The following is a 24,241-nucleotide window of genomic DNA, read 5'->3' as shown; positions in this document are numbered from 1 at the left end:
TCTAATCTCTATCTAATATGCTTGAACATCTGTAATTTGGGAGATTTCTGCCTGTGCCAGTTTTACATTACATTGAGTCAAGTTTTGCTCTCTACAGATACCTTAAAGGAGGCTGTAGTGAGGTGGGGGTTGGCCTGTTCTCCCACGTGCCTGGTGACAGGACGAGGGGGAATGGGCTTAAGTTGCGCCAGGGGAGTTTTAGGTTAGATGTTAGGAAGAACTACTTTACCGAAAGGGTTGTTAGACACTGGAACAGGCTGCCCAGGGAGGTGGTGGAGTCACCATCCCTGGAAGTCTTTAAAAGATGTTTAGATGTAGAGCTTAGGGATATGGTTTAGTGGGGACTGTTAGCGTTAGGTCAGAGGTTGGACTCGATGATCTTGAGGTCTCTTCCAACCTAGAAATTCTGTGATTCTGTGATCCCCTGGGCTCTTCTCACACAAGCTGCCCCTGCAGAACCCCCCTATCAAAACCTGGCCACATAAGACAAATACTGAAGGATACCAAGGGACTGGTCGTGTAGTTGCAGTTTTATTCAGAGAGCTCTTCCCCAGGGAAGCTTTGCAGCTCCCTGGCTTTTCACGGCCAGCAGCGCAGTGCTTTTAGCCTAGCCCATCTTGATGATGCGGGTTGCTGCTGTACTTGACGTTGCAGGATCTCTATGGTCCCAGCTGCCAGGATACGGATCGGTGGATGGGTGTCACATTGCATTTGGAGGACTGCGACAGAAAGACACAGAACAGAGATGCAACCTGTTGACCTACAGAGACCATCCAGCATCACTCTGGACCATGCCAACCCCATCGTATACTTCTAGGGCCAGCAGGAACAGGTCCGGCTAGCATGTTCCTTTGCCCCTGCAGCATTTCCCTGGAGCAGGACAAGGCTGCAGACTGCATGGGCTCTGCCCCCTGTCACTTGATCCCAGCACCCCCAGCACTGCCCTCACTCACAGGTGATGATCACATGCAGGTCTTCTTTGTCTAGGTCCCTGGAGTGCATTGCAGCAAACGCTAGGAAAAGAGCACCAGTCAGATCCTGCTCCCCATCACAGCCCCTGGTATAGACAGGCGCTGCCCCCCACCCCCAGCCCCCCTGCAAGCACAGTGCCCAAGGAGGAACCTGAGCAAGGCACACCCCAGGCCCACCTGCATGGGCAGGGGTCTGAGGGAGGCACAGGGCTCCTGGGGGTACAATCAGGGGCTTCAGGGCCCACAGGGCTGGGCCTTGCTGCCAGGGCAGGGCCCAGACAAGGCAAAGCAACAGGTTTCCCGCACGGGGTGCCTGTACCATGGAGCGTGCTACAAGCCAGCCCACTTTTACTGGTAGCTGCACCAGCCACGTCAAAGCAGAGCTCCCCTGGGAAAGGGCTTCGGTAAGGCTTCTGGGGCACACTCTTTCTCCTCAGCTTATGCCTTAGCATAGGGAACTTTTGGCTGTGCTGAGTTGGATACCTGACAGCAAGAAGCCCTGCTGGACTGCGGAGCCCAGAAGACAGCCCACCATAACCCAGAGGAGCAGAGAGAGGAGAAGGCCCTGCCCGAGTGCTGCCCACAGGCCTGGACCAAAGGGCAATGCCATTTCAGGGTGCCCGTCTGCGGGGCTCAGTCACCAACAGCCGTCTTACATCGTTAAAGAGAGGCAGGAGTCTCCCAGCCAGTGCCAGAGCGATGAGGCTGGCCTCCTTCTTCTCCAGATGACGAATCACATTTTTGAAGATAGTCAGGGCCTTCATGTTGATGTGCGTGTTTTCATACTGAAGAGTCTCCATGACTTCTGGCAGCAGGACTCACACGTCCGTCACTTGTACAGAAAGACACCGTATGTATTTAGTCAAGAGGTGGACAGCCACCCTGGCCAGGATGCTCTGGTTCCAGAGCACCAGCCTCCTGCTCACTTCCTGGCAGCTGCCATGGGAATCTCACCAGCAACCTTCCATCAGGCAATGGCCACGAATGTGGTGATTAAGTAGCTGGGAGAGCAGGGCATGGGGAAGGGAGGTGACGAGAGCAAGGGCTCCGTTTCCCCCCCTGAGTCGCCCGCTTTGCACATGTCCCCCAGGGAATCCATCTGGAAAGCTCCTGGGACGCTGCACAGGCAGCCACCAGGCCCCACCGCCACCATCACCCCACCTCCTGACTCCCAGCTAATGACAAGCCATGGTGTTGCCTCCTGTCCCAGCACCAGGCTGCCAACAGGGCTTTGTTTGGCAAAGTCCGACTCACCATCTGAGATGTCTCCGACAGCATGACGAGGGCTCTGAGCACCAGCCAGAGGATCGGCAGGCTGTTAAGACTCAGAAGCGTCAGGAGCTTTTTTGGGTCACGTAAATTCGATAGTACATGTTCAGTTGGATGCATCATCTGAAAAGACCACAGCCGTGAGAGATGGGCAGAGCCTGCAGCATGCCCATCACCACGCAGCTCCTGGCTCCCCTGGCAGCTCAGGGCAGGGTGCGGGGGACATGCACCCAGGTGCCTGTCCAGATGCTCATCCTGGGGCAGCTGTGCCTGCAGAAGAAAACAGGGCCCCTCTGTGCCCGGTGCATGGCACCATGCGGCACCTTTCCTTTGCCTGCTCCTCCTGCCCTCTGGCTGTCCGCAGCCTCTTGCTGCCATGCCTCTGAGGAGCAACAGAGCAGCATGAACTGGCACAAAGCAGGCTACAGGTGCTACTTGTCCCCGGCCTCACAGCCTACCCAGGCTGTGCAAAGACCACGGCTCTGTCCCAGCCTCAGCCATTGCTGTGATAATACCCCTGGCCCTGCCACTGCTGCAGGTTTCCATTCTGAAGGGCAAGGTAGGGGGATGCCGGAGATGGAGAAAAGTGAGCACTGCCTGTAAAGGGGTAGGCTTCGTCTTTGTGCACAGGGACCCCGTATGGCTGATGTAGGGGGGCTGGTGCTGGCCCTAAGGGGCTGTGTCTATGAGTCCTGGAAGAGGCGACAGGTTGGGGAAGATGGGTCAGGGAGAGGACTGTGCCTCTCCCGGAGGAGCGCACACAGCCCTGAAGAGGAGCAAGGTGTGTTCTCTGGTTACTCACAGCGAACTTAAGAAGGCTGGTGTGCACAGGCTGGGCTTGCAGAGACCTGCACACCCGTTTGTCCTGGAGAACATTCTGTAGCTCCTCCAAGATCTTCTCTGAAGTCATTGGAAAGGAAAGCATCACCTTCCACATGTCCAGCGTAGTGCTGCAAGCCCAGAACACTCTGTTGGCAGGGCTGCCCTGGCCACAAAGCTGTGACCCAGACAAGCCCCGCAGGTCCCAGGCTATCCTGCAGCCCTGGCCCTGACCCGCTGTGTGCTTAGGGAGCTGTTGGGGTGGTACCTGTCAAGTGGCGGAAGGTTGGTCAGCACGCTTATGAGAGCTTCCCTGGGAAACTGGTTAGTCATTGCCTTCAGTACTAAGAAGAAGCTCTGCCGGAGTAAAGATGTGCTGTCGCTCCTTTTCAGGTTTTCATGGAGGAATCTCAGAATCCTTTCCACCTGGAAGGGACACAGGAGAGAATGTGGCTGCCGCTGGACTGCAGCCAGTTGCCCAGCTGCCACTGGAACTGCTGCTGGGTATGAGAGGCAGGATGTGAGCAAGGGATGAAAGGGCTCAAGGGCAGGGCAATCCGCTGCTTACATCCATCAGCCAGGAGGCAGAGTCTCTCGCGGCCACTTCCAGCGTGAACTTGGCCCACTGATTCTTGTTGTCGTCGATGCAGCAGTCTCTAATGGTCTCAAGTGTCCTGAGGACAATGGTTGTCCTCTGAGAAGACTGGAAGTATTTTCCAATTGGCTATGGAAGGAAACAAAGGATGAAAGGGAGGAAGGGAGAAGGGAAGGGAGGGAGGAAAGACAGGACACAATAAGTCAGAGAGCAGCACCTGGGGAGGGAAGATCAGGGGGAAGGAGAAAGAAAGACCCTCCCTTCAGGGCAGAGCTGTGCTGACGGCCCCCACCTGTGGCCAGCTTTGCCTCACAGGCACCCCTGAGCTGCAGGCTGCCCTGGAACATAGGGAAGGGCAGACGGCCTGGCTGGAGGGTGCCTGTGTCCTTACCTCGTGATGAAAACGGGTGGAAATGAAACCAATCAGCCTCCAGATCCTCTCCGTGGCTCTCTCCTTTCCAACTTTGTTCTGAGAGCTCGTGAAGCATAGCAGCACCTGCAGGAAGCAAAGCTGCTGGTGTGCTCTGGGAGCTGACAACTGCTCCAGCAGAAGCAGCACTGCTGAACTCCTGGCTGGAGTCACAACGTTCATTAGGGATTCCCAGAGCTGGAGCAAAGCCCTCAGTGGGTCACTGAGCCATGGGGTCCCTTCACACAAATCCCAAGGCCAACCCTGTAGCCAGGCAAGTAGGCAGATGCCATCCCAGGGAAGGCCTGGCTCCTTCCCATTGCCGCCCCCAGAACACAGTTCTCTGTCCCCTCTCCATGAAGGCTGGCTTTTGGAGCAGTGTCCTGGTTTCAGCTAGGATAGAGTTAATTTTCCTCCTCCTAGCTGGTGTGGTGCTGTGTTTTGCATTTAGGGTGAGAATAATGTTGATAACACGCTGATGTTTTAATTGTCGCAGAGCAGTGCTTACACTAAGCCAAGGACTTTGCAGCTTCGCGCTCTGTCCTGCCAGCGGGCAGGCTGGGGGTGCAGCAGGAGCTGGGAGGGGACAGAGCCAGGACAGCTGACCCAAAGTGGCCAAAGGGGAATTCCATCCCATCTGACGTTATGCTGAACAATTATAGGGGGGGCTGGCTGGGGTGGGGGGAGCGGGTGCTCAGCGATAGGCTGGGCATTGGTCAGCAGGTGGGAAGCAATTGCATTGTGTATTATTAGTAGTGTAATACACCAGAAATGTTTGTTCATTGTCTTTTGTATTATAAAAACTAGGAGTTCCGTTTGAGGAGCGGGAGTTGCGAGAGCTCCCTGCTGAAGTAAGGAGCTGTATAACGCTTGGCTAGATGCTAGTCTACAGGCAGTTAATTTACAGTGGTCTGATTTTACTTGTGTATCTATATATTGTGGATTTTGGAGGGATTGGGATTGACTAGTAAAGAGCTTCTAGGAAAACGGTGGAATATTGACCACTGTAGATTACAAGAGGAAAAGTTCAAAGCAAAGAAATCCCGAGGAAAAGCCCCCTAGGATGTATACTAACACATTGGAGGGATATAGTGGGGTGAGAGGGTACAGAGAGTAAAAGAACCCTTATCAAATATTGTAATCAGTGGTGGCCACTTTATAAACTAGAGGATGGAGCGGAGTGGCCCCTAAATGGAACTACCAATTATAACACCATATTACAGTCAATGTTGTTTTGTGGAAAGAAGGAAAACAGGATGAAATGTTGTATATTGATGTTGTTTCAGCATCTTGGAGGGAAAAGGTACGGAATTAAGTTGGCCCCTGACTGAGCCTTTGATGTCGGCATTAGAAAAGTAAAGGCTAGAGAAAGATAAAGGAAGTGTTAAAAGGTTTGTTGAAAGTGTTAAAGGTATTCGAAGTTGAATGAGCAGGGAAAGGTGATGTAGGCATTATCTAAGTAACAGTCTAGAAGTTTTGGTATATTTGCATATTTGCTGTGGTGTTTGTTCAGTTTCCCAAGCATCGGGGAGGGGGCAACAGCCTGCTCCACCAGGGGCCTCTCCAGCGGCCGCAGGGGGGCTTCGGCTCCAGCGCCTGGAGCGCCTCCTCCCCCTCCTTCTGCACTGACTTTGGTGTCTGCGGGGGGGTTTCTCGCTCTCCCAGCTGCTGTTGAGCAGCAGGTTTTTGTTTGTTTCTTTGTTTGTTTTCGTGGATGTGCTCTCACAGAGGCACGGACTGTGTTGCTATGGCTTGGCTCTGGGCAGCAGTGGGCCCCTTTAGGGCCAGATGAACTTGTCCCTTATCTACCACGGGGAGGTTTCTGTGTGTTTGTTTGTTTGTTTTTCCATGGGGGCTGCCACTGCAGTTTCCCACCCCCACACCCCTTGAACCTTGCCATCAAACCCAATACACTGGGACAGCTAAGTCCTTACTGACTTGTAAAGTATCAGGGATTAAATTAACTAATGAAACCCTAAATGTGATGGGGGTAGAAGGGACTGGGATAACAGTGCCACTTTGGGGGGATACCAAGCTGAGACTAGGGGATAAAATGATCACTGGGTAATTATTGTATGTATCCAAGGCAGAGACTAACTTGTTGGGAAGGGATTTGATGATTAAATTGGGCATTCAACTAGTAAATTGTTAGACTGGAATAACAGTGTTATTAATGGAGTGCTCTCTGGCCCTGAGAGCAAACATACATGGATATTCACCTCTGACTGGAAAGACCCTGAAATGGGGGTGGAAGCGACAGTATAGGTGGACAATTTTACCTCAGGGGTTTACAGGGCCACCTATCTATTTGGGTAAATTCTAAAGATTTTGGAGCAATTACAACCTCCCAAGGAGGTATCAATGTTACAAATATGTGGATCATTTTAAGGAAAATCGATACTCCCTGATGGGAGAGAAATGCTGAATAAAGTGATAATGAGGCAAATATTAAGTGTTTTCCATCAGAAGAGTCATTGGGAGGTGCAAGCAATGTGTGATGTTGTTCTAAGAAAGCATGTCTGTGTAGGAATATATACTTTAGGGAAGCAGACATGCAGAGGATGTACTACTATATGTCGAAGGGTAAATAAAAAGGTCTTCTGTAACCTATCTAGAGGGGGACGGGAGCCAGGGCTTTGACCTTTCCAAAGTATACAGGTAGACTTTACTGAGTTACTTGTTTGTCCTAATTGACCACGTGACTGAATGGGTGTAAAGCTTTACTGCAAGGATTAAAGCAGGCCTTAGCGATTGAGTGGGATTTTCACAGCCCCTGGCACCCCTCCTCTTCTGGAAAGGTAGAGCGAATGAATGGTGAAATTAAGAATCAACTAACAAAACTTGTGCTGGAAACTAAGGCTTCTTGGGTAAAATGCTTACCCCTTGCACTGTTAAACATATGGATGCAGCCCAGAACTGATGTAGGAACTTCTCCTTTTGAAAAGCTATATGGTATGCCCTATGACTTGGAATTGCCACTTGATCACCCTCAATTCTAATTAAGACTTGGAAAGAGACTTCTTTAACACCACGATGGGGAAGGCCCCTATGTTGTTTTGCTTACCACAGAAACGGCTATTCGAACTGCAGAGAAAGGATGGACGCATGCCAGCCGTGTGAAAGGACCAATCCGGGAAGGTAAATGGGAGGCAGCTCCAGGCCCTGACGACTTGAAGCTGACACTAAGACGGACTCGATAAGTATTGTATATTATCTGTGTATCGTGGGAAGGGGAGGAGGCCCTGTTTCAAAGGCTCCCTAGTAGGTTCCCCTGAAGAACACTGCTGCTGCCAAGAAGAACCAATACCTTGTAGTTCGCTGCAACCGAACTGACAAGCGAGGCAGAGAAGTGAAAACGGTGGGGGACTGAGGGGCCGACGATTTAGATGGGCTCCGACCACCTCCTACGATACGTGGGAGTCAGTATCATTGTTTTGGTCAGCTATGGGTCTGCGCATCCCCATCAGCCTTTTAAATGGAGCTTGATCAGATGGGAGGATCAATTCGTCATCCAGCAAACAACGACAGTGGGTGCTCCCAGTTTCTGCATCACATTAAGTGACCTGGTGTCAGTGCAGCCATGCTTAAACCGATCAGGATTTTATTTCTGCCCAAGTTCTAACCAAGAAAAGGGGTACTGTAAATGCCCGAACGTGTATTATCGTGCATACCGGGGGTGTGAAACCATTGCTACGGACTGGACACTCAGGGCTGGTCGGGATACATTTTTACAAGTGGGATATGGGCCGCAAGGTTGTAACCGACAAGCAGATCCCCGTTCCGGGTGGCGAGGGCATGGTATAGGGTATCCAGGAACCTTCCACGGAAATAAAGAAATTTGCAAGGTTCTATATATAAATATAACAAACTTGGACGATACTAGCTGGGTACTAGGAAAAATGTGAGGTGTCAGATTTTACAAACACCGAACAGATAGGGGAGGCCTCATACTAATAAAAAGGAGGATGCTGATAGGCCCCAGGCAGTAGGACCAGATGAGGTATTGTCAGAAAGTGTCCAGGGAATCCAGCCTGCAGAAAATACTACAGTGCCAACCCTCGGCAGCCCTACGAGCTCAGGTAAAGCTGAGAATGATAACATAGCTGAGAATAACATATGGGGGGGTCATGAATGCCAGCTACCAATTATTAAACAAAACAAACCCAAATGTAACAAAACACTGTTGATTATGCTTTAGTATAAGGCCTTCATATTATGATGCTATCGGGAATCCTGGGGAGCCCTCCCGCACAAATGAGAACAGCCCTCTACATTGCAGTTGGGGAAAAGACATAAGGGTAACACTAACACAAGTCACTGGAGGTGGTAGGTGTGTGGGCACGGTTCCCAGTGGGAAGTGTCACCTATGTAATATCATGGAGAATGGAAAACAATCAACCGAGTGGCTAATCCCAGCCAACAACGCTAGGTGGGTTTGTTCGTCAGTGGGCGTAACTCCTTGTCTATCACTAAAACTCTTCAATGCGTCTCGTGATTTTTGTATACAGGTGATAATTATACCAAGGATTCTATACCACCCTGAGGATTGTATGTACACCCAGCACACAGTGGCAAGGCATCATCTGGAAAGACGGGAACTGTTCACGGCTCTAACTTTGGCCACCCTAATAATCCTGGGAGGAGCTAGAGTGGGGACCAGGGTAGCCTCATTGGTTAAACAAAATCAAGAATTTACTTCCTTACGCATTGCTGTGGACGAGGACCTGACCCAAATTGAACAATCCATCTCGGCCCTGGAAAATCTCTCAGGCCGTTTTCAGAGGTAGTGTTACAAAATCGTAGGGGATTAGATTTGGTATTTTTTACAACAGGGCGGGCTGTGTGCAGCCCTGAAAGAGGAATGCTGTGTGTATGCTGATCACACTGGAGTGGTAAGAGATACAATGGCAAGACCCAGGGAAGGGTTGGAAAAAAAAAAAAAGGAAACGGGAGAATGAAGCCCAACAGAGCTGGTATGAATCTTGGTTTAATTATTCACCTTAGCTTACTACTTTATTATCAACAATAACAGGACCTTTGTTGTTCTTAATAATATCACTAACTTTTGGACCATGTATTTTTAATAAATTGATTGCGATTGTAGAGGGACGTTTAGAAGCGGCACATTTAATGCTCATACATGCCAAATAAGAGCCATTAAGTACCAGCGAAGGAATCGAGGAAACATTAGTTCTTAGTAGCCAGGCATTGCAGAGCTTCAGTGAACAAAATGAGTAACTAAAAGAAAAAGGAGGGATTGTAATACACCATAAATGTTTGTTCATTGTCTTTTGTATTATAAAAACAAGGAGTTCCGTTTGAGGAGCGGGAGTTGTGAGAGCTCCCTGCTGAAGTAAGGAGCTGTATAAGGCTTGGCTAGACACTATGAAAATTCTTTTGCTTAATGTAACAAAAAAGAGAAGCCCCTCCCCTTCTCTCCTTCTGCATCTCAGTTGCCTCTTTTGTTCACAGACACTGTTGCAAAGCTCATGTAACATCTCCTGGTAAATTGTTAACCTAGTGTATCAACATCCTGCCTTCCTGTCTCACGCTGGGCCAACATGACCAAATACAAAAAAAAAGAAGTTGAACCACAACGCCGAGGAAGACTATGGCCTTCATCTTCACGACCACCAGAGGGACAGAGACGGCCCCCCGGCAACAGTGCGCGCAGTCGCAGAATATACCAGGATGTGCTGCGTAATCCCGGAATTACCAAGATATAAAAAGGGACCCTGGCGGGGGTGAGGTGCGCACTGTTGGCGGAGCCGGGACTCCCCGGCCGCCCAGGGCTGTTTTGCTTGCTGTTGGCTTACTCGATAAATTCCTTTCTATTATTAATGCAATGCTCTCTGAAAATTAATTAAGGGGGCAACTTATAACACTGGGATGAAAAAAGGGTTTTGTGGTTGTAGAGTACGTGGTAAACACAAAATTTCAAGGATATGTGTGGAAAAAGAAGGGATCAAACCCCAGCCCCGTTTGGAGAGAATAAAGTTTTAGTTTGGTATATTTTGTTTTGAGACGATAAAGTTTTGAGAGGATAAAGTTTTGAGAAGACATCCTTTTACTTCGGTCAAGATTGATTTGGGGAAAATCCAGCCTTTTCACCTCAAAAGCTCCCTTGGAGGTCAGAAAATCTCCTTAGACCGTGCCCGGAGGAGTTTAAAAGGTTTAGGGGTGCGCTTTCATGAGGCGCTGCTCCAAACTAGGGGGAGAGATCTTTCCAACCTTCAAGATTTTATTTTTTCAGGCTAAAAATACTCTTTGCTTAAGGGACTATAAAATGGCTGCCCTTCCTCAGGGCCCCTCAGCCTCCCTCCTGCACCGGGAGGGGGGACCAAGGCTGGGCCCTCCTTTTCGGGGTCTCCTGGGCCGGGTGTTGCCATTGTTGGGGTCCCGTCATCGGGATCCCTTTGTGACTGGGAGTTCCCTTTGTGACAGGCAGCTCTGCTCCTGGGGCTCACTGCAGAACATCACCGGGAGTGAGGGGAAAATTAGAAAGATCATTGAAAGTGAGTGAGGGGGGATGGGACGGAGGCCAGGGGGGCACAGCGGGGGGCTGTGGGGCGCTCGCAGCGGCTCTCCCTGTGTTCCTCCCGGCCGGGGGGCTCCTGGAGGGGTCTCCCCGGCCTGAGCAGAGGCTGCAGCCTCTCTGCGTCCTCCCACAGTCCTGGAGCCCATGATGGACGACGTGGAGCCCTTGGTGCGTGAAGAGACCGCCTGCTGCAACATCACCACTGGATCCAGCGGCTGCTGGCCTCAGAGGCACAGGTGGAGGCTGAAGCTGGAGCCACAGCCTCCAGAGAGGCCCAAAAGCTCTGGATCTGAAGGGACCTTCAAGGATCCCCCACCTCATTTCTGGGGGGGGGGGGCCTATCTCTCACCCCAGGGGGCTCCCCAGCACTCCGGGTATCTCCCCGTCAGTCTGAGGGGCTCAAACCATCCAATTAATTAAACAATTAATGAAGATCTTAACGAGAATGGGCCCCAGCACTGGGCAAACACCACTCCCGACCAGCTCGATTTCACTACCGCTCTCTGGGCCTGGCCACCTGGCCAGTTTTGAACCACATTTTGAAAGAAAAACATGCTTTTTTTTGGTGAAGCGGGTACTTGTCACAGCCCTGGGCTGCAGCTTCTCCAGGAGAATACTGGGGCAGGCCGCACCAAAGGCTAAGCAGAGGGCATCAGCAGCCCTTCCCTCAGCCAGCAGGGACACGGATTGGACTAGATGATCTTCTGAGGCCCCTCCCGATCCCCCAAATTCTGTCATTCTGTGACATTTTGTCATTCCGTGTCAGTCGGTGGCAGCCGGGCCCTGGCGGCTTTCTCAGCTGCCTCAAGCGGCCTCGCTGCAGGAAAAGCCCCGCACGCCTCAATCCCCCGCTCTGCAGCATTACCCAACTGCCTGGGAGGGTAATTGGGGTGGGGAGAGGGTAATTAAGGGGGTGCTAATTGGGGGGGGGGGGCGGTATTTAATGAGGGGGGTGGAATTGGGATGCAAAATGGCGGCCTCGCCTCACGAAACGGCGGCTGCACCACACGAGATGTCGGCCTCGCCTCACAAAATGGCGGCCTCGCCTCACAAAAAGGTGGCTGCACCACACAAAATGGTGGCCTCGCCTCACAAAAAGGTGGCTGCACCACACAAAATGGCTGAGGGGGCCCTGAGGGAGGGCGGCCATTTTGTGCTCCCTCCGAGCTTTGCTCTGGGGTCTTGGGGCTTCCCTGGGAGTGGTGGGGGGCCCCTCGGGGTGAGGGGGAGCCCCCCAGGGTGACGGGTGGCCCCTCAGAATGGTCGGGAGCCCCTCAGAGTGACGGGGAGACCCCCATGGTTGTGGGGGGACCCTCAGGGTGAGGGTGTGGGCCCCGGGGTGAGGGTCCCCCAAGCCTGGGGTGGGGGATCCTTGCAGGTCCCTTCAGATCCTGAGGAGATCTGGGAGCAGAGCCGCCTGTCACAAAGGGAACCCCTGCTCACAAGGGGACCCCAATGACGGCACCCACCCGGCCAGGAGACCCCAAACACGGGGGCACAGCCTCAGCCCCCCCACCTCACGCCCTCGTCAGCCTCCCAGAACACCTGAAAACCCCTAAATATCCCCCAAATCCCCCAAGGCAGCAAAATCCCCCAACCCCTCCACCCCCCCCCTCAGGTTTTCCCCCAGGCTCGGCCTTGAGCCCTCAGAAATGGGCTTAGAATTGAAAGAAAAGGTTTTGAAACCCACAAATGAGGCTTCGGACCCTAAACACTGGGTCCCCTCGCACTGGGAAATGGGATTTGGTGTGAAAAAGGAGGGTTTAAGCATGCAGTGAGGTTTTGGGGTCCTGGAAAGGGAGGCTTGGATTTAAAAAAGTGGTGTTTGGATATCAAAAAAGCGAGCTTTTTTGATAAAAGCGAGCGAGCCTGGAAAGGGAGGCTTGGATTTAAAAAAGTGGTGTTTGGATATCAAAAAAGCGAGCTTTTTTGATAAAAGCGAGCGAGCCTGGAAAGGGAGGCTTGGATTTAAAAAAGTGGTGTTTGGATATCAAAAAAGCGAGCTGCAAGGATCCCCCACCCCAGGCTTGGGGGACCCTCACCCCGGGGCCCACACCCTCACCCTGAGGGTCCCCCCACAACCATGGGGGTCTCCCCGTCACTCTGAGGGGCTCCCGACCATTCTGAGGGGCCACCCGTCACCCTGGGGGGCTCCCCCTCACCCCGAGGGGCCCCCCACCACTCCCAGGGAAGCCCCAAGACCCCAGAGCAAAGCTCGGAGGGAGCACAAAATGGCCGCCCTCCCTCAGGGCCCCCTCAGCCATTTTGTGTGGTGCAGCCACCTTTTTGTGAGGCGAGGCCACCATTTTGTGTGGTGCAGCCACCTTTTTGTGAGGCGAGGCCGCCATTTTGTGAGGCGAGGCCGACATCTCGTGTGGTGCAGCCGCCGTTTCGTGAGGCGAGGCCGCCATTTTGCATCCCAATTCCACCCCCCTCATTAAATACCGCCCCCCCCCCAATTAGCACCCCCTTAATTACCCTCTCCCCACCCCAATTACCCTCCCAGGCAGTTGGGTAATGCTGCAGAGCGGGGGATTGAGGCGTGCGGGGCTTTTCCTGCAGCGAGGCCGCTTGAGGCAGCTGAGAAAGCCGCCAGGGCCCGGCTGCCACCGACTGACACGGAATGACAAAATGTCACAGAATGACAGAATTTGGGGGATCGGGAGGGGCCTCAGAAGATCATCTAGTCCAATCCGTGTCCCTGCTGGCTGAGGGAAGGGCTGCTGATGCCCTCTGCTTAGCCTTTGGTGCGGCCTGCCCCAGTATTCTCCTGGAGAAGCTGCAGCCCAGGGCTGTGACAAGTACCCGCTTCACCAAAAAAAAGCATGTTTTTCTTTCAAAATGTGGTTCAAAACTGGCCAGGTGGCCAGGCCCAGAGAGCGGTAGTGAAATCGAGCTGGTCGGGAGTGGTGTTTGCCCAGTGCTGGGGCCCATTCTCGTTAAGATCTTCATTAATTGTTTAATTAATTGGATGGTTTGAGCCCCTCAGACTGACGGGGAGATACCCGGAGTGCTGGGGAGCCCCCTGGGGTGAGAGATAGGCCCCCCCCCCCCAGAAATGAGGTGGGGGATCCTTGAAGGTCCCTTCAGATCCAGAGCTTTTGGGCCTCTCTGGAGGCTGTGGCTCCAGCTTCAGCCTCCACCTGTGCCTCTGAGGCCAGCAGCCGCTGGATCCAGTGGTGATGTTGCAGCAGGCGGTCTCTTCACGCACCAAGGGCTCCACGTCGTCCATCATGGGCTCCAGGACTGTGGGAGGACGCAGAGAGGCTGCAGCCTCTGCTCAGGCCGGGGAGACCCCTCCAGGAGCCCCCCGGCCGGGAGGAACACAGGGAGAGCCGCTGCGAGCGCCCCACAGCCCCCCGCTGTGCCCCCCTGGCCTCCGTCCCATCCCCCCTCACTCACTTTCAATGATCTTTCTAATTTTCCCCTCACTCCCGGTGATGTTCTGCAGTGAGCCCCAGGAGCAGAGCTGCCTGTCACAAAGGGAACTCCCAGTCACAAAGGGATCCCGATGACGGGACCCCAACAATGGCAACACCCTGCCCAGGAGACCCCGAAAAGGAGGGCCCAGCCTTGGTCCCCCCTCCCGGTGCAGGAGGGAGGCTGAGGGGCCCTGAGGAAGGGCAGCCATTTTATAGTCCCTTAAGCAAAGAGTATTTTTAGCCTGAAAAAATAAAATCTTGAAGGTTGGAAAGATCTCTCCCCCTAGTTTGGAGCAGCGCCTCATGAAAGCGCACCCCTAAACCTTTTAAACTCCTCCGGGCACGGTCTAAGGAGATTTTCTGACCTCCAAGGGAGCTTTTGAGGTGAAAAGGCTGGATTTTCCCCAAATCAATCTTGACCGAAGTAAAAGGATGTCTTCTCAAAACTTTATCCTCTCAAAACTTTATCGTCTCAAAACAAAATATACCAAACTAAAACTTTATTCTCTCCAAACGGGGCTGGGGTTTGATCCCTTCTTTTTCCACACATATCCTTGAAATTTTGTGTTTACCACGTACTCTACAACCACAAAACCCTTTTTTCATCCCAGTGTTATAAGTTGCCCCCTTAATTAATTTTCAGAGAGCATTGCATTAATAATAGAAAGGAATTTATCGAGTAAGCCAACAGCAAGCAAAACAGCCCTGGGCGGCCGGGGAGTCCCGGCTCCGCCAACAGTGCGCACCTCACCCCCGCCAGGGTCCCTTTTTATATCTTGGTAATTCCGGGATTACGCAGCACATCCTGGTATATTCTGCGACTGCGCGCACTGTTGCCGGGGGGCCGTCTCTGTCCCTCTGGTGGTCGTGAAGATGAAGGCCATAGTCTTCCTCGGCGTTGTGGTTCAACTTCTTTTTTTTTGTATTTGGTCATGTTGGCCCAGCGTGAGACAGGAAGGCAGGATGTTGATACACTAGGTTAACAATTTACCAGGAGATGTTACATGAGCTTTGCAACAGTGTCTGTGAACAAAAGAGGCAACTGAGATGCAGAAGGAGAGAAGGGGAGGGGCTTCTCTTTTTTGTTACATTAAGCAAAAGAATTTTCATAGTGTCTAGCCAAGCCTTATACAGCTCCTTACTTCAGCAGGGAGCTCTCACAACTCCCGCTCCTCAAACGGAACTCCTTGTTTTTATAATACAAAAGACAATGAACAAACATTTATGGTGTATTACAATCCCTCCTTTTTCTTTTAGTTACTCATTTTGATCACTGAAGCTCTGCAATGCCTGGCTACTAAGAACTAATGTTTCCTCGATTCCTTCGCTGGTACTTAATGGCTCTTATTTGGCATGTATGAGCATTAAATGTGCCGCTTCTAAACGTCCCTCTACAATCGCAATCAATTTATTAAAAATACATGGTCCAAAAGTTAGTGATATTATTAAGAACAACAAAGGTCCTGTTATTGTTGATAATAAAGTAGTAAGCTAAGGTGAATAATTAAACCAAGATTCATACCAGCTCTGTTGGGCTTCATTCTCCCGTTTCCTTTTTTTTTTTTTTCCAACCCTTCCCTGGGTCTTGCCATTGTATCTCTTACCACTCCAGTGTGATCAGCATACACACAGCATTCCTCTTTCAGGGCTGCACACAGCCCGCCCTGTTGTAAAAAATACCAAATCTAATCCCCTACGATTTTGTAACACTACCTCTGAAAACGGCCTGAGAGATTTTCCAGGGCCGAGATGGATTGTTCAATTTGGGTCAGGTCCTCGTCCACAGCAATGCGTAAGGAAGTAAATTCTTGATTTTGTTTAACCAATGAGGCTACCCTGGTCCCCACTCTAGCTCCTCCCAGGATTATTAGGGTGGCCAAAGTTAGAGCCGTGAACAGTTCCCGTCTTTCCAGATGATGCCTTGCCACTGTGTGCTGGGTGTACATACAATCCTCAGGGTGGTATAGAATCCTTGGTATAATTATCACCTGTATACAAAAATCACGAGACGCATTGAAGAGTTTTAGTGATAGACAAGGAGTTACGCCCACTGACGAACAAACCCACCTAGCGTTGTTGGCTGGGATTAGCCACTCGGTTGATTGTTTTCCATTCTCCATGATATTACATAGGTGACACTTCCCACTGGGAACCGTGCCCACACACCTACCACCTCCAGTGACTTGTGTTAGTGTTACCCTTATGTCTTTTCCCCAACTGCAATGTAGAGGGCTGTTCTCATTTGTGCGGGAGGGCTCCCCAGGATTCCCGATAGCATCATAATATGAAGGCCTTATACTAAAGCATAATCAACAGTGTTTTGTTACATTTGGGTTTGTTTTGTTTAATAATTGGTAGCTGGCATTCATGACCCCCCCATATGTTATTCTCAGCTATGTTATCATTCTCAGCTTTACCTGAGCTCGTAGGGCTGCCGAGGGTTGGCACTGTAGTATTTTCTGCAGGCTGGATTCCCTGGACACTTTCTGACAATACCTCATCTGGTCCTACTGCCTGGGGCCTATCAGCATCCTCCTTTTTATTAGTATGAGGCCTCCCCTATCTGTTCGGTGTTTGTAAAATCTGACACCTCACATTTTTCCTAGTACCCAGCTAGTATCGTCCAAGTTTGTTATATTTATATATAGAACCTTGCAAATTTCTTTATTTCCGTGGAAGGTTCCTGGATACCCTATACCATGCCCTCGCCACCCGGAACGGGGATCTGCTTGTCGGTTACAACCTTGCGGCCCATATCCCACTTGTAAAAATGTATCCCGACCAGCCCTGAGTGTCCAGTCCGTAGCAATGGTTTCACACCCCCGGTATCACAGAATCACAGAATCACAGAATTTTCTAGGTTGGAAGAGACCTCAAGATCATCGAGTCCAACCTCTGACCTAAAACTAACAGTCCCCACTAAACCATATCCCTAAGCTCTACATCTAAACGTCTTTTGAAGACTTCCAGGGATGGTGACTCCACCACCTCCCTGGGCAGCCCATTCCAATGCCTCACAACCCTTTCAGTAAAGAAATTCTTCCTAACATCTAACCTAAAACTCCCCTGGCGTAACTTTAGCCCATTCCCCCTCGTCCTGTCACCAGGCACATGGGAGAACAGGCCAACCCCCACCTCGCTACAGCCTCCTTTAATGTACTTATACAGAGCAATAAGGTCACCCCTGAGCCTCCTCTTCTCTAGGCTGAACAAGCCCAGCTCCTTCAGCCGCTCCTCGTAGGACTTGCTCTCCAGGCCCCTCACCAGCTTCGTCGCCCTTCTTTGGACCCGCTCCAGCACCTCGATGTCCTTCTTGTAGCGAGGGGCCCAAAACTGAACACAGTACTCGAGGTGCGGCCTCACCAGAGCCGAGTACAGGGGGACGATCACCTCCCTAGCCCTGCTGGTCACAGTGTTTCTGATACAAGCCAGGATGCCGTTGGCCTTCTTGGCCACCAGAGCACACTGCTGGCTCATATTCAGCCGACTGTCCACCATCACTCCCAGGTCCTTCTCTGCCTGGCAGCTCTCCAACCATTCCTCTCCCAGCCTGTAGTTCTGCTTGGGGTTATTGCGCCCCAGGTGCAGGACCCGGCACTTGGCCTTGTTGAACTTCATACAGTTGACCTCAGCCCATCGGTGCAGCCTATCCAGATCCTCCTGCAGAGCCTTCCTACCCTCGAGCAGATCGACACACGCACCTAGCTTGGTGTCATCTGCAAACTTACTGAGGGTGCACTCAATGCCCTCATCCAGATCATTGATGAAGATATTAAAGAGGACCGGCCCCAGCACCGAGCCCTGGGGGACGCCACTAGAGACTGGCCTCCAACTGGACTTGGCTCCATTTACCACGACTCTTTGGGCCCGGCTATCCAGCCAGTTTCTAACCCAACGAAGCGTGCGCCAGTCCAAGCCAAGAGCAGCCAGTTTCTTGAGGAGAATGCTGTGTGAAACGGTGTCAAAAGCCTTGCTGAAGTCAAGGTAGACCACATCCACAGCCTTTCCCTCGTCCACCCAGCGCGTCACTTTGTCATAGAAGGAGATCAGGTTCGTCAAGCAGGACCTGCCTTCCATAAACCCATGCTGACTGGGCCTGATCGCCTGCTTACCCATCAAGTGCCGCATGATGACTCCCAAGAGGATCTGCTCCATGAAATAAACCCATCCAAACCAACAAAGACAGATGAACAACTGGAAAAGTGAAAATAAATGGACATCTCCTGTTCAGTATCAGATAATGATCTTTTTTCTAATGTGTGCTTTATTTCACCATTATCCTCACAAGGTAACATCAAATGCATTCCTACTAGACTAGGGTTAGTTTAAAAGATTGTATGTAGCCTATCTTTATCATGTCATGTGTCATCCTAACAAGCTAATTTTCACAATCAGACACTGTTGTAAGTCAACACCTTTAACATTTTTCTTTCCAACCTGGATTTAAAGTGGGATTAAGGGAGAACATAATACTTCTACATAGAGGACCTCACCTTCTATCAGCAAATAAATGAGACGGACTAAATCTCACTTTACCAACAAGCGAGAATGGAGCGGAGGATACAGAGAGGTGGGATAATGCAAGCTTATGTCAGAATCAGTGTGCCTGCACTTTAGTTCACGTGGTGAACTGGGGTCGGGGGGACTGGGTGCTCAGGGATAGGCTGGGCAGTCAGCAGGTGGCGAGTGATTGCATTGTGCATCACTTGTTTGTACACATTATTAGTAGTACTATTATCATTATTATTATCGGTTTCCTTTCTTTACTGTCCTAATAAACTGTCTCTATCTCAACCCACAGGTTTTCATTGTTTTTCTGATTCTCTCTCCTACCCCAGAGAGGGAGGGGGGGAAGGTGAGTGAACGGCTGTGTGGTGCTTAGCTGCCAGCTAGCTTAAACCACAACATTATTAACAGTTTCCAACAGATGGTTCCAGAAGCACAGAGGTTATGGCCCAACTAGTCTCACAACCAGTAATTTTATCATATCAGAAGGCAGAGTTACACAGCAGAGCAATATGATAACACTAAACCACCCCCCAGAAATGACAGACAGCACAACAGGGAACACATACGAGTAATGTGCCATACAACACAATTCTGAAAGCAAACACAGCAAACCCAACATCAAAACAAAACAAAACAACCACAAAACAAAAACAAACACAAACAAACAAACAAAAGTGATCATCAACTATTAAACTGACCTAATGCTTATAACGTCTTTTAACATGCTCTGGTCAGATCTGCAGAGGGTTACAAAGGGGATCAGGGCTATGACTAGGGCTATGAAGACAATTAGAGGACTGAAGCACCTGTCATACTAGGACAGACTGGGAGAACTGGGCCTGTTTAGCTTGGAAAAGAGAAGACTGAGGGGAAACTTCATTAATGTATATAAATATCTGTGGGGAGGGTGTTGAGAGGATGGAACCCAACTCTTTTCAGTTGTGCCCAGCGACAGGGTGAGAGGCAGTGGGCACAAACTGAAGCCCAGGATGTTCCAGCTCAATATGAGGGGGCATTTCTGCACTGTGAGGGCGACAGAGCACAGGGACAGGTTGCCTAGAGAGGCTGTGGAGTCTCCTTCTCTGGCAATATTCAAAACTCACCTGGATGCCATCCTGTGCAACATGCTCTAGGTGATCCTGCTTGGCAGGGGGTTGGACTAGATGTTCATCAGAGGTCCCTTCCAACCTCAACTATTCTGTGATTCTGTGATCTGTCCTAATCCCTACCCGTCAGGCCCCACATTGTGTGCCAAAAAGGACTTATGTAGCAGGCAGCTAAGTACCACACAGTTGTTTGCTCATCCTCCCCCCCAACCCAGTGGAATGGAGGGGAGAATTGGGAAAAGAAAAAAAAAACAAAAAACAAAGCTGGTGGCTTGATACAAAGACAGTTTAGTAGGACAAAAAATGAAGGGGGAATGATGATGATGATGATGATAAGAATAATAGAATGTGCAAAGCAAGTGATGAACAAGGTAATTGTTGCTACACACACACTGACTGATGCCCATCCCACCCCCAAGCAGTGGTCAGCTCTCCCCCACCAAGCCATTTGGGTAATTCTGGCACCATGTGGGTAATTCGGGAACTACTCAGCTCTGTCCCTGAACTCCAAGTCGCACACCGTGTTCTCCAGATGCACGTGGAACCCCATATCTCCCTACTCTGAGTCTGTCATGATAATTGTTGAGCAATCTCCCTGTCCTTATTTCAACCCTTGTGCCCTTTACGTCCTATTTGCTCTCCCTTTCCCTTTGAGGAGGGGGAGTGAGAGAGCGGCTGTGGTGGAGCTCGGCTGCCCACCTGAGTAAAACCACCAAAGTTTGATACAAAGGCAGCGTAGTAGCACAAAAAAAGGAACACTTCTGCTCACTGCCCCTGGTGGCCCTCAGTCTCTCAACCTCCTTGTTCAGCTCTGCCACCACGCTGACCACATCTCCCACCTGCTTGCACCTCACGCAGGTGCAATACCTGCCTCCCTCCCCTGGCAGCCACAGGCTCTGGCACTCCCTGCAGCCAGAGACCTGTACGGCCACGGTTCTGGACAGGCCTTTGGGGCACCACAGCCTTTTTGGAGCAAGCTGCACCCAGTACATGCTGCACTGCCATGGGCTGCTGGGAAGCGTGGGCATCAGGCAGCTCTTGGAGCAATCCTCATTCCTCCAGGGGCTGCTTTTACCCTCTGTTTCCTGAAATAAGACTTCCACAGGGGTGAAGAAACTCAGCCGCTTGGAGGGCAAAGCGTAATGAAGGGCTGAACTTCTCAAACAATCCTGCAGCCAGGCTCTGCTGATGGAAAGCCCACGGGGGCAGAGGCCAGGAACGGCACCCAGGCTGCTGCCCATGTGAAGGACACAATCAGACTGATTTACTCTTCCAGCTTTAATTAAACAGAGTCATTTGCCCTGGCTATGCAGGGCCAGCAGCAACATTCTGCAAGTCGATCCCATAGAGGTATTGGTGTCTTAATTCGACTTCTCAGTTTTAGGATGGTGTGAGCTGCTGTAATGCACACTGATGGATCGACATCCTTCACGACAAGTTGGAGGGCTGCAACAGGAAGAAATAGAGCAGAGATGAAACCCACATGTAATACACAATAAATGTTTGTTCATTGTCTTTTGTATTATAAAAACAAGGAGTTCTGTTTGAGGAGCAGGGGTTGCGAAAGTTCCCTGCTGAAGTAAGGAGCTGTATAACGCTTGGCTAGACACTATGAAAATTCCCTTGCTTAATGTAACAAAAAAGAGAAGCCCCTCCCCTTCTCTCCTTCTGCATCTCAGTTGCCTCTTTTGTTCAAAGACACTGCTGCAAAGCTCATGGAACCATCTCCTGGTAAGTTGTTAAACTAGTGTATCAACACCCTGCCTTCCTGTCTCATGCTGGGCCAACGTGACCAAATAAAACAAGAAGTTGAACCACAACGCCGAGGAAGAATACGCCCTTCATCTTCACGACTGCCAGAGGGACAGAGACGACCCCCCGGCAACAGTGCGCGCAGTCGCAGAATATACCAGGATGTGCTGCGTAATCCCGGAATTACCAAGATATAAAAAGGGACCCTGGCGGGGGTGAGGTGCGCACCGTTGGTGGAGCCGAGACTCCGCGGCCGCCCAGCGCTGTTTTGCTTGCTGTTGCTTACTCAATAAATTCCTTTCTCTGGTTAATACAATGCTCTCTGAAAAATTATAGGCGGCAACTTATAACACCACGGACCTTCAGAGACCTCCTGGCATGCCTCCAGGCCATGCCAGCCCCACCTGTCTCCTTCCCTGGCCAGGGGGAGCAACTGGGACAAAGGGATCAGCTGGAAGCTGCTGCTCAGGAGCATCCCACGTCTCCCCCATTTCCCTGGAGCATGGGAAGGCATGGCTGCACACTGTGCAGGCTCTGACCCCTGTCCACTGTGCGCAGCACCCCCAGCACCGCCTGCACTCACCTTGGATGAGCTCATTCAGCTTCTCCTCACTCCGAATGCCAGCAGAGCCGACAGCAAATCCTAGGCACAGTGCTATGGTCAGAGCCGGCTTCCCAGCACAGCCCCATGTCCAGCCAGCCTGGCTGCGTCCCCTCCAGCTCCCCGCCAAGGATGGAGCCTAAGGGGGGGCTTGAGCGAGGCACACACCAGGCCCATCTGCATGGGCAGGGGGCTGAGGGAGGCACAGGGCTCCTGGGGGTACAATCAGGGGCTTCAGGGCCCACAGGACTGGGCCTTGCTGCCAGGGCAGGGCCCAGACAGGGAAGCAGGGCCTTGGCTTACCGATGAATTTGACAGCCATCTTTCGCAAGCTGGTCTGATCATCCTCCAGGTATGTCAGGCTCTGCTGCAGGTATCCTTCCACCCTGCTCCTCTTCTGCTTGAGCTGGAGAAAGCACAAGGGCACAGAGCTCACAGACCCTCCCCAGCCAGCCGGACAACTCCCTCCTGCCAGCACCCCCCTTCCCCTTTTCCCCAGGCCATCCCCAGCTCCCAGCCAGGAGCTCTGTGGGGCTGAGGTTTGGAAAGAGTTAGGAGACCGTTCTGTCCCGCTGCCAAGGCCCAGAAGGGCTAGGGTCTCCTCCCGCATCCTGGGGGTGGGGAAGGCAGAGGGGCCTGCAGAGGAGCCCTTGGGGCTCTGTGCTGGAGGGAACGGAGCCACGATGCAGCTGCAGGCGGGGGACTCTGGGCTGGAGCAGCCTGGGCATGTCAGACAGGCTTGTCCATATGGGGCCTGGGGCTGTGTGGTTCTCCTTACCAAGTACCCCCCAATCTTAGAGATGTCCTCAGTCTGAGCCAGCTGCTCAAGCTGTTTCCACTTCAGGAACTTTGCACAAGCAAGTAGGACTTCTGCAGAGGCCTGTGGAGAAGCAGAGGCAGGGAGATGGCACCGCACACACATACCTAAAGTGTCTGATTGCCAGCTGCCCTGTCCCCCCCCATGCCCAGAATACCCCTCTGGTGTCAGCACACCCAGTGCCCATGTCAATGGCCAGGTCTGAAATCTGTACCTTGGCCACACTCTCAGTGTTGTCATGCATCCGGAAAAGCAGTGGAATAATGGCCCTGTGCACGGTCTTCTTCATTTCTCCTTTTTTCCACCACAGCACAGACTCCATCAAGTCTTTGAAGAGGAGCACGGAGCATTCTCGCACCTCACTGGACACCTGTTAGGGAGGGCAAAAGGAGGATTTCGCCAGCTGCCAGCCTCCCCCTGTCCATGGGGAGCAAGGGCCGTAGGGTGGCTGATGTGAAGGGTGAAGCCTTGTGTTTGGAACAAAGGAGCTAAAGGCCTGCACAAGGCAAAGCAACAGGTTTCCTGCACGGGGTGCCTGTGTCTCAGAGTGCAGTCCCAGCTGGCCCACTTTTGCTAGTAGCTGCACCAGCCATGTCAAAGCAAAGCTCTACTGGGAACGGGCTGAGGAGGAGACATAGCTGGCCTTTGATAATTCCTCTGGGGCATTCTAAGACTACTCAGCCTTCATCTTCCTGCCCCCAGAACAGAAGCCCTTGGCTGTCCAGAACTCTCAACTCGACAGGGAGAAGTCCTGCTGCACTGCAGAGCCCAGAAGACAGCCCACCATAACCCAGAGGAGCAGAGAGAGGAGAAGGCCCTGCCCGAGTGCTGCCCACAGGCCTGGCACGAAGGGCAATGCCATTGCAGGGTGCCCATCTGCGGGGCTCAGTCACCAACAGCAGTCTTACATCGTTAAAAAGAGGCAGGAGTCTCCCAGCCAGTGCCAGAGCGATGGGGCTGGCCTCCTTCTTCTCCAGATGACGAATCACATTTTTGAAGATAGTCAGGGCCTTCATGGTGATGTGCGTGTTGTCATACTGCAGTGTATTCATCACGTCCGGCAGCAGGACCAACAATTTTCCTCTCTGTACAGAATGACACCATTTGCTTTTAGTCAAGAGGGGAAGGGCCATCCTGGCCAAAATAATCTGATTACGGAGCACCAGACTCCTGCCCTGTTTCCTGGTAGCACAGACTGTGTTGTGGGGACAGAAGGGCACAGGGAAGGGACTTCAAGAGAGCAAAGATCCTGTATCCCCTGCTGAGTCACCCTCTTTGCCACCTGCTTCCAGGGAACCCATTGGGAAAGCTTCTGGAAAGCTCAGCTGGCAGCCACCAGGCCCCACCACAACCCACCACACCACAACCCACCCCACCTCCTGCCTCCCAGCCAAGGCCAAGCCATGGCGTTGCCTCCTGCCCCAGCACCAGGT

At 51.7% G+C, this 24,241-nt stretch overlaps 1 protein-coding gene and 2 long non-coding RNA genes across 3 annotated transcripts; 1 reads left to right on the top strand and 2 right to left on the bottom strand.

The window, feature by feature from the left end:
* Nucleotides 1-543: 543 nt before the first annotated feature.
* Nucleotides 544-23,845, bottom strand: LOC137847158 (maestro heat-like repeat-containing protein family member 6). The gene is made up of 6 exons (XM_068665453.1): nucleotides 23,717-23,845; nucleotides 23,023-23,178; nucleotides 22,770-22,871; nucleotides 22,295-22,397; nucleotides 954-1,013; nucleotides 544-719 (listed from the first exon to the last, which is right to left on the bottom strand). Exons 1-6 carry the CDS (start codon nucleotides 23,822-23,824, stop codon nucleotides 580-582), a joined length of 669 nt encoding a protein of 222 aa, XP_068521554.1. The 5' UTR covers nucleotides 23,825-23,845; the 3' UTR covers nucleotides 544-579.
* Nucleotides 6,904-9,166, top strand: LOC137847227 (uncharacterized). The gene is made up of 2 exons (XR_011090875.1): nucleotides 6,904-8,142; nucleotides 8,572-9,166. It is a non-coding gene; the product is annotated as an uncharacterized lncRNA (long non-coding RNA).
* Nucleotides 15,546-16,841, bottom strand: LOC137847279 (uncharacterized). The gene is made up of 2 exons (XR_011090914.1): nucleotides 16,441-16,841; nucleotides 15,546-16,011 (listed from the first exon to the last, which is right to left on the bottom strand). It is a non-coding gene; the product is annotated as an uncharacterized lncRNA (long non-coding RNA).
* Nucleotides 23,846-24,241: the final 396 nt, after the last annotated feature.

Source organism: Anas acuta, chromosome W (assembly GCF_963932015.1).
Source record: "Anas acuta chromosome W, bAnaAcu1.1, whole genome shotgun sequence".
NCBI lineage: Eukaryota > Metazoa > Chordata > Aves > Anseriformes > Anatidae > Anas > Anas acuta.
Note: the sequence above shows the minus strand (reverse complement) of the source record. Positions and strands in the feature narration are given on the sequence as shown.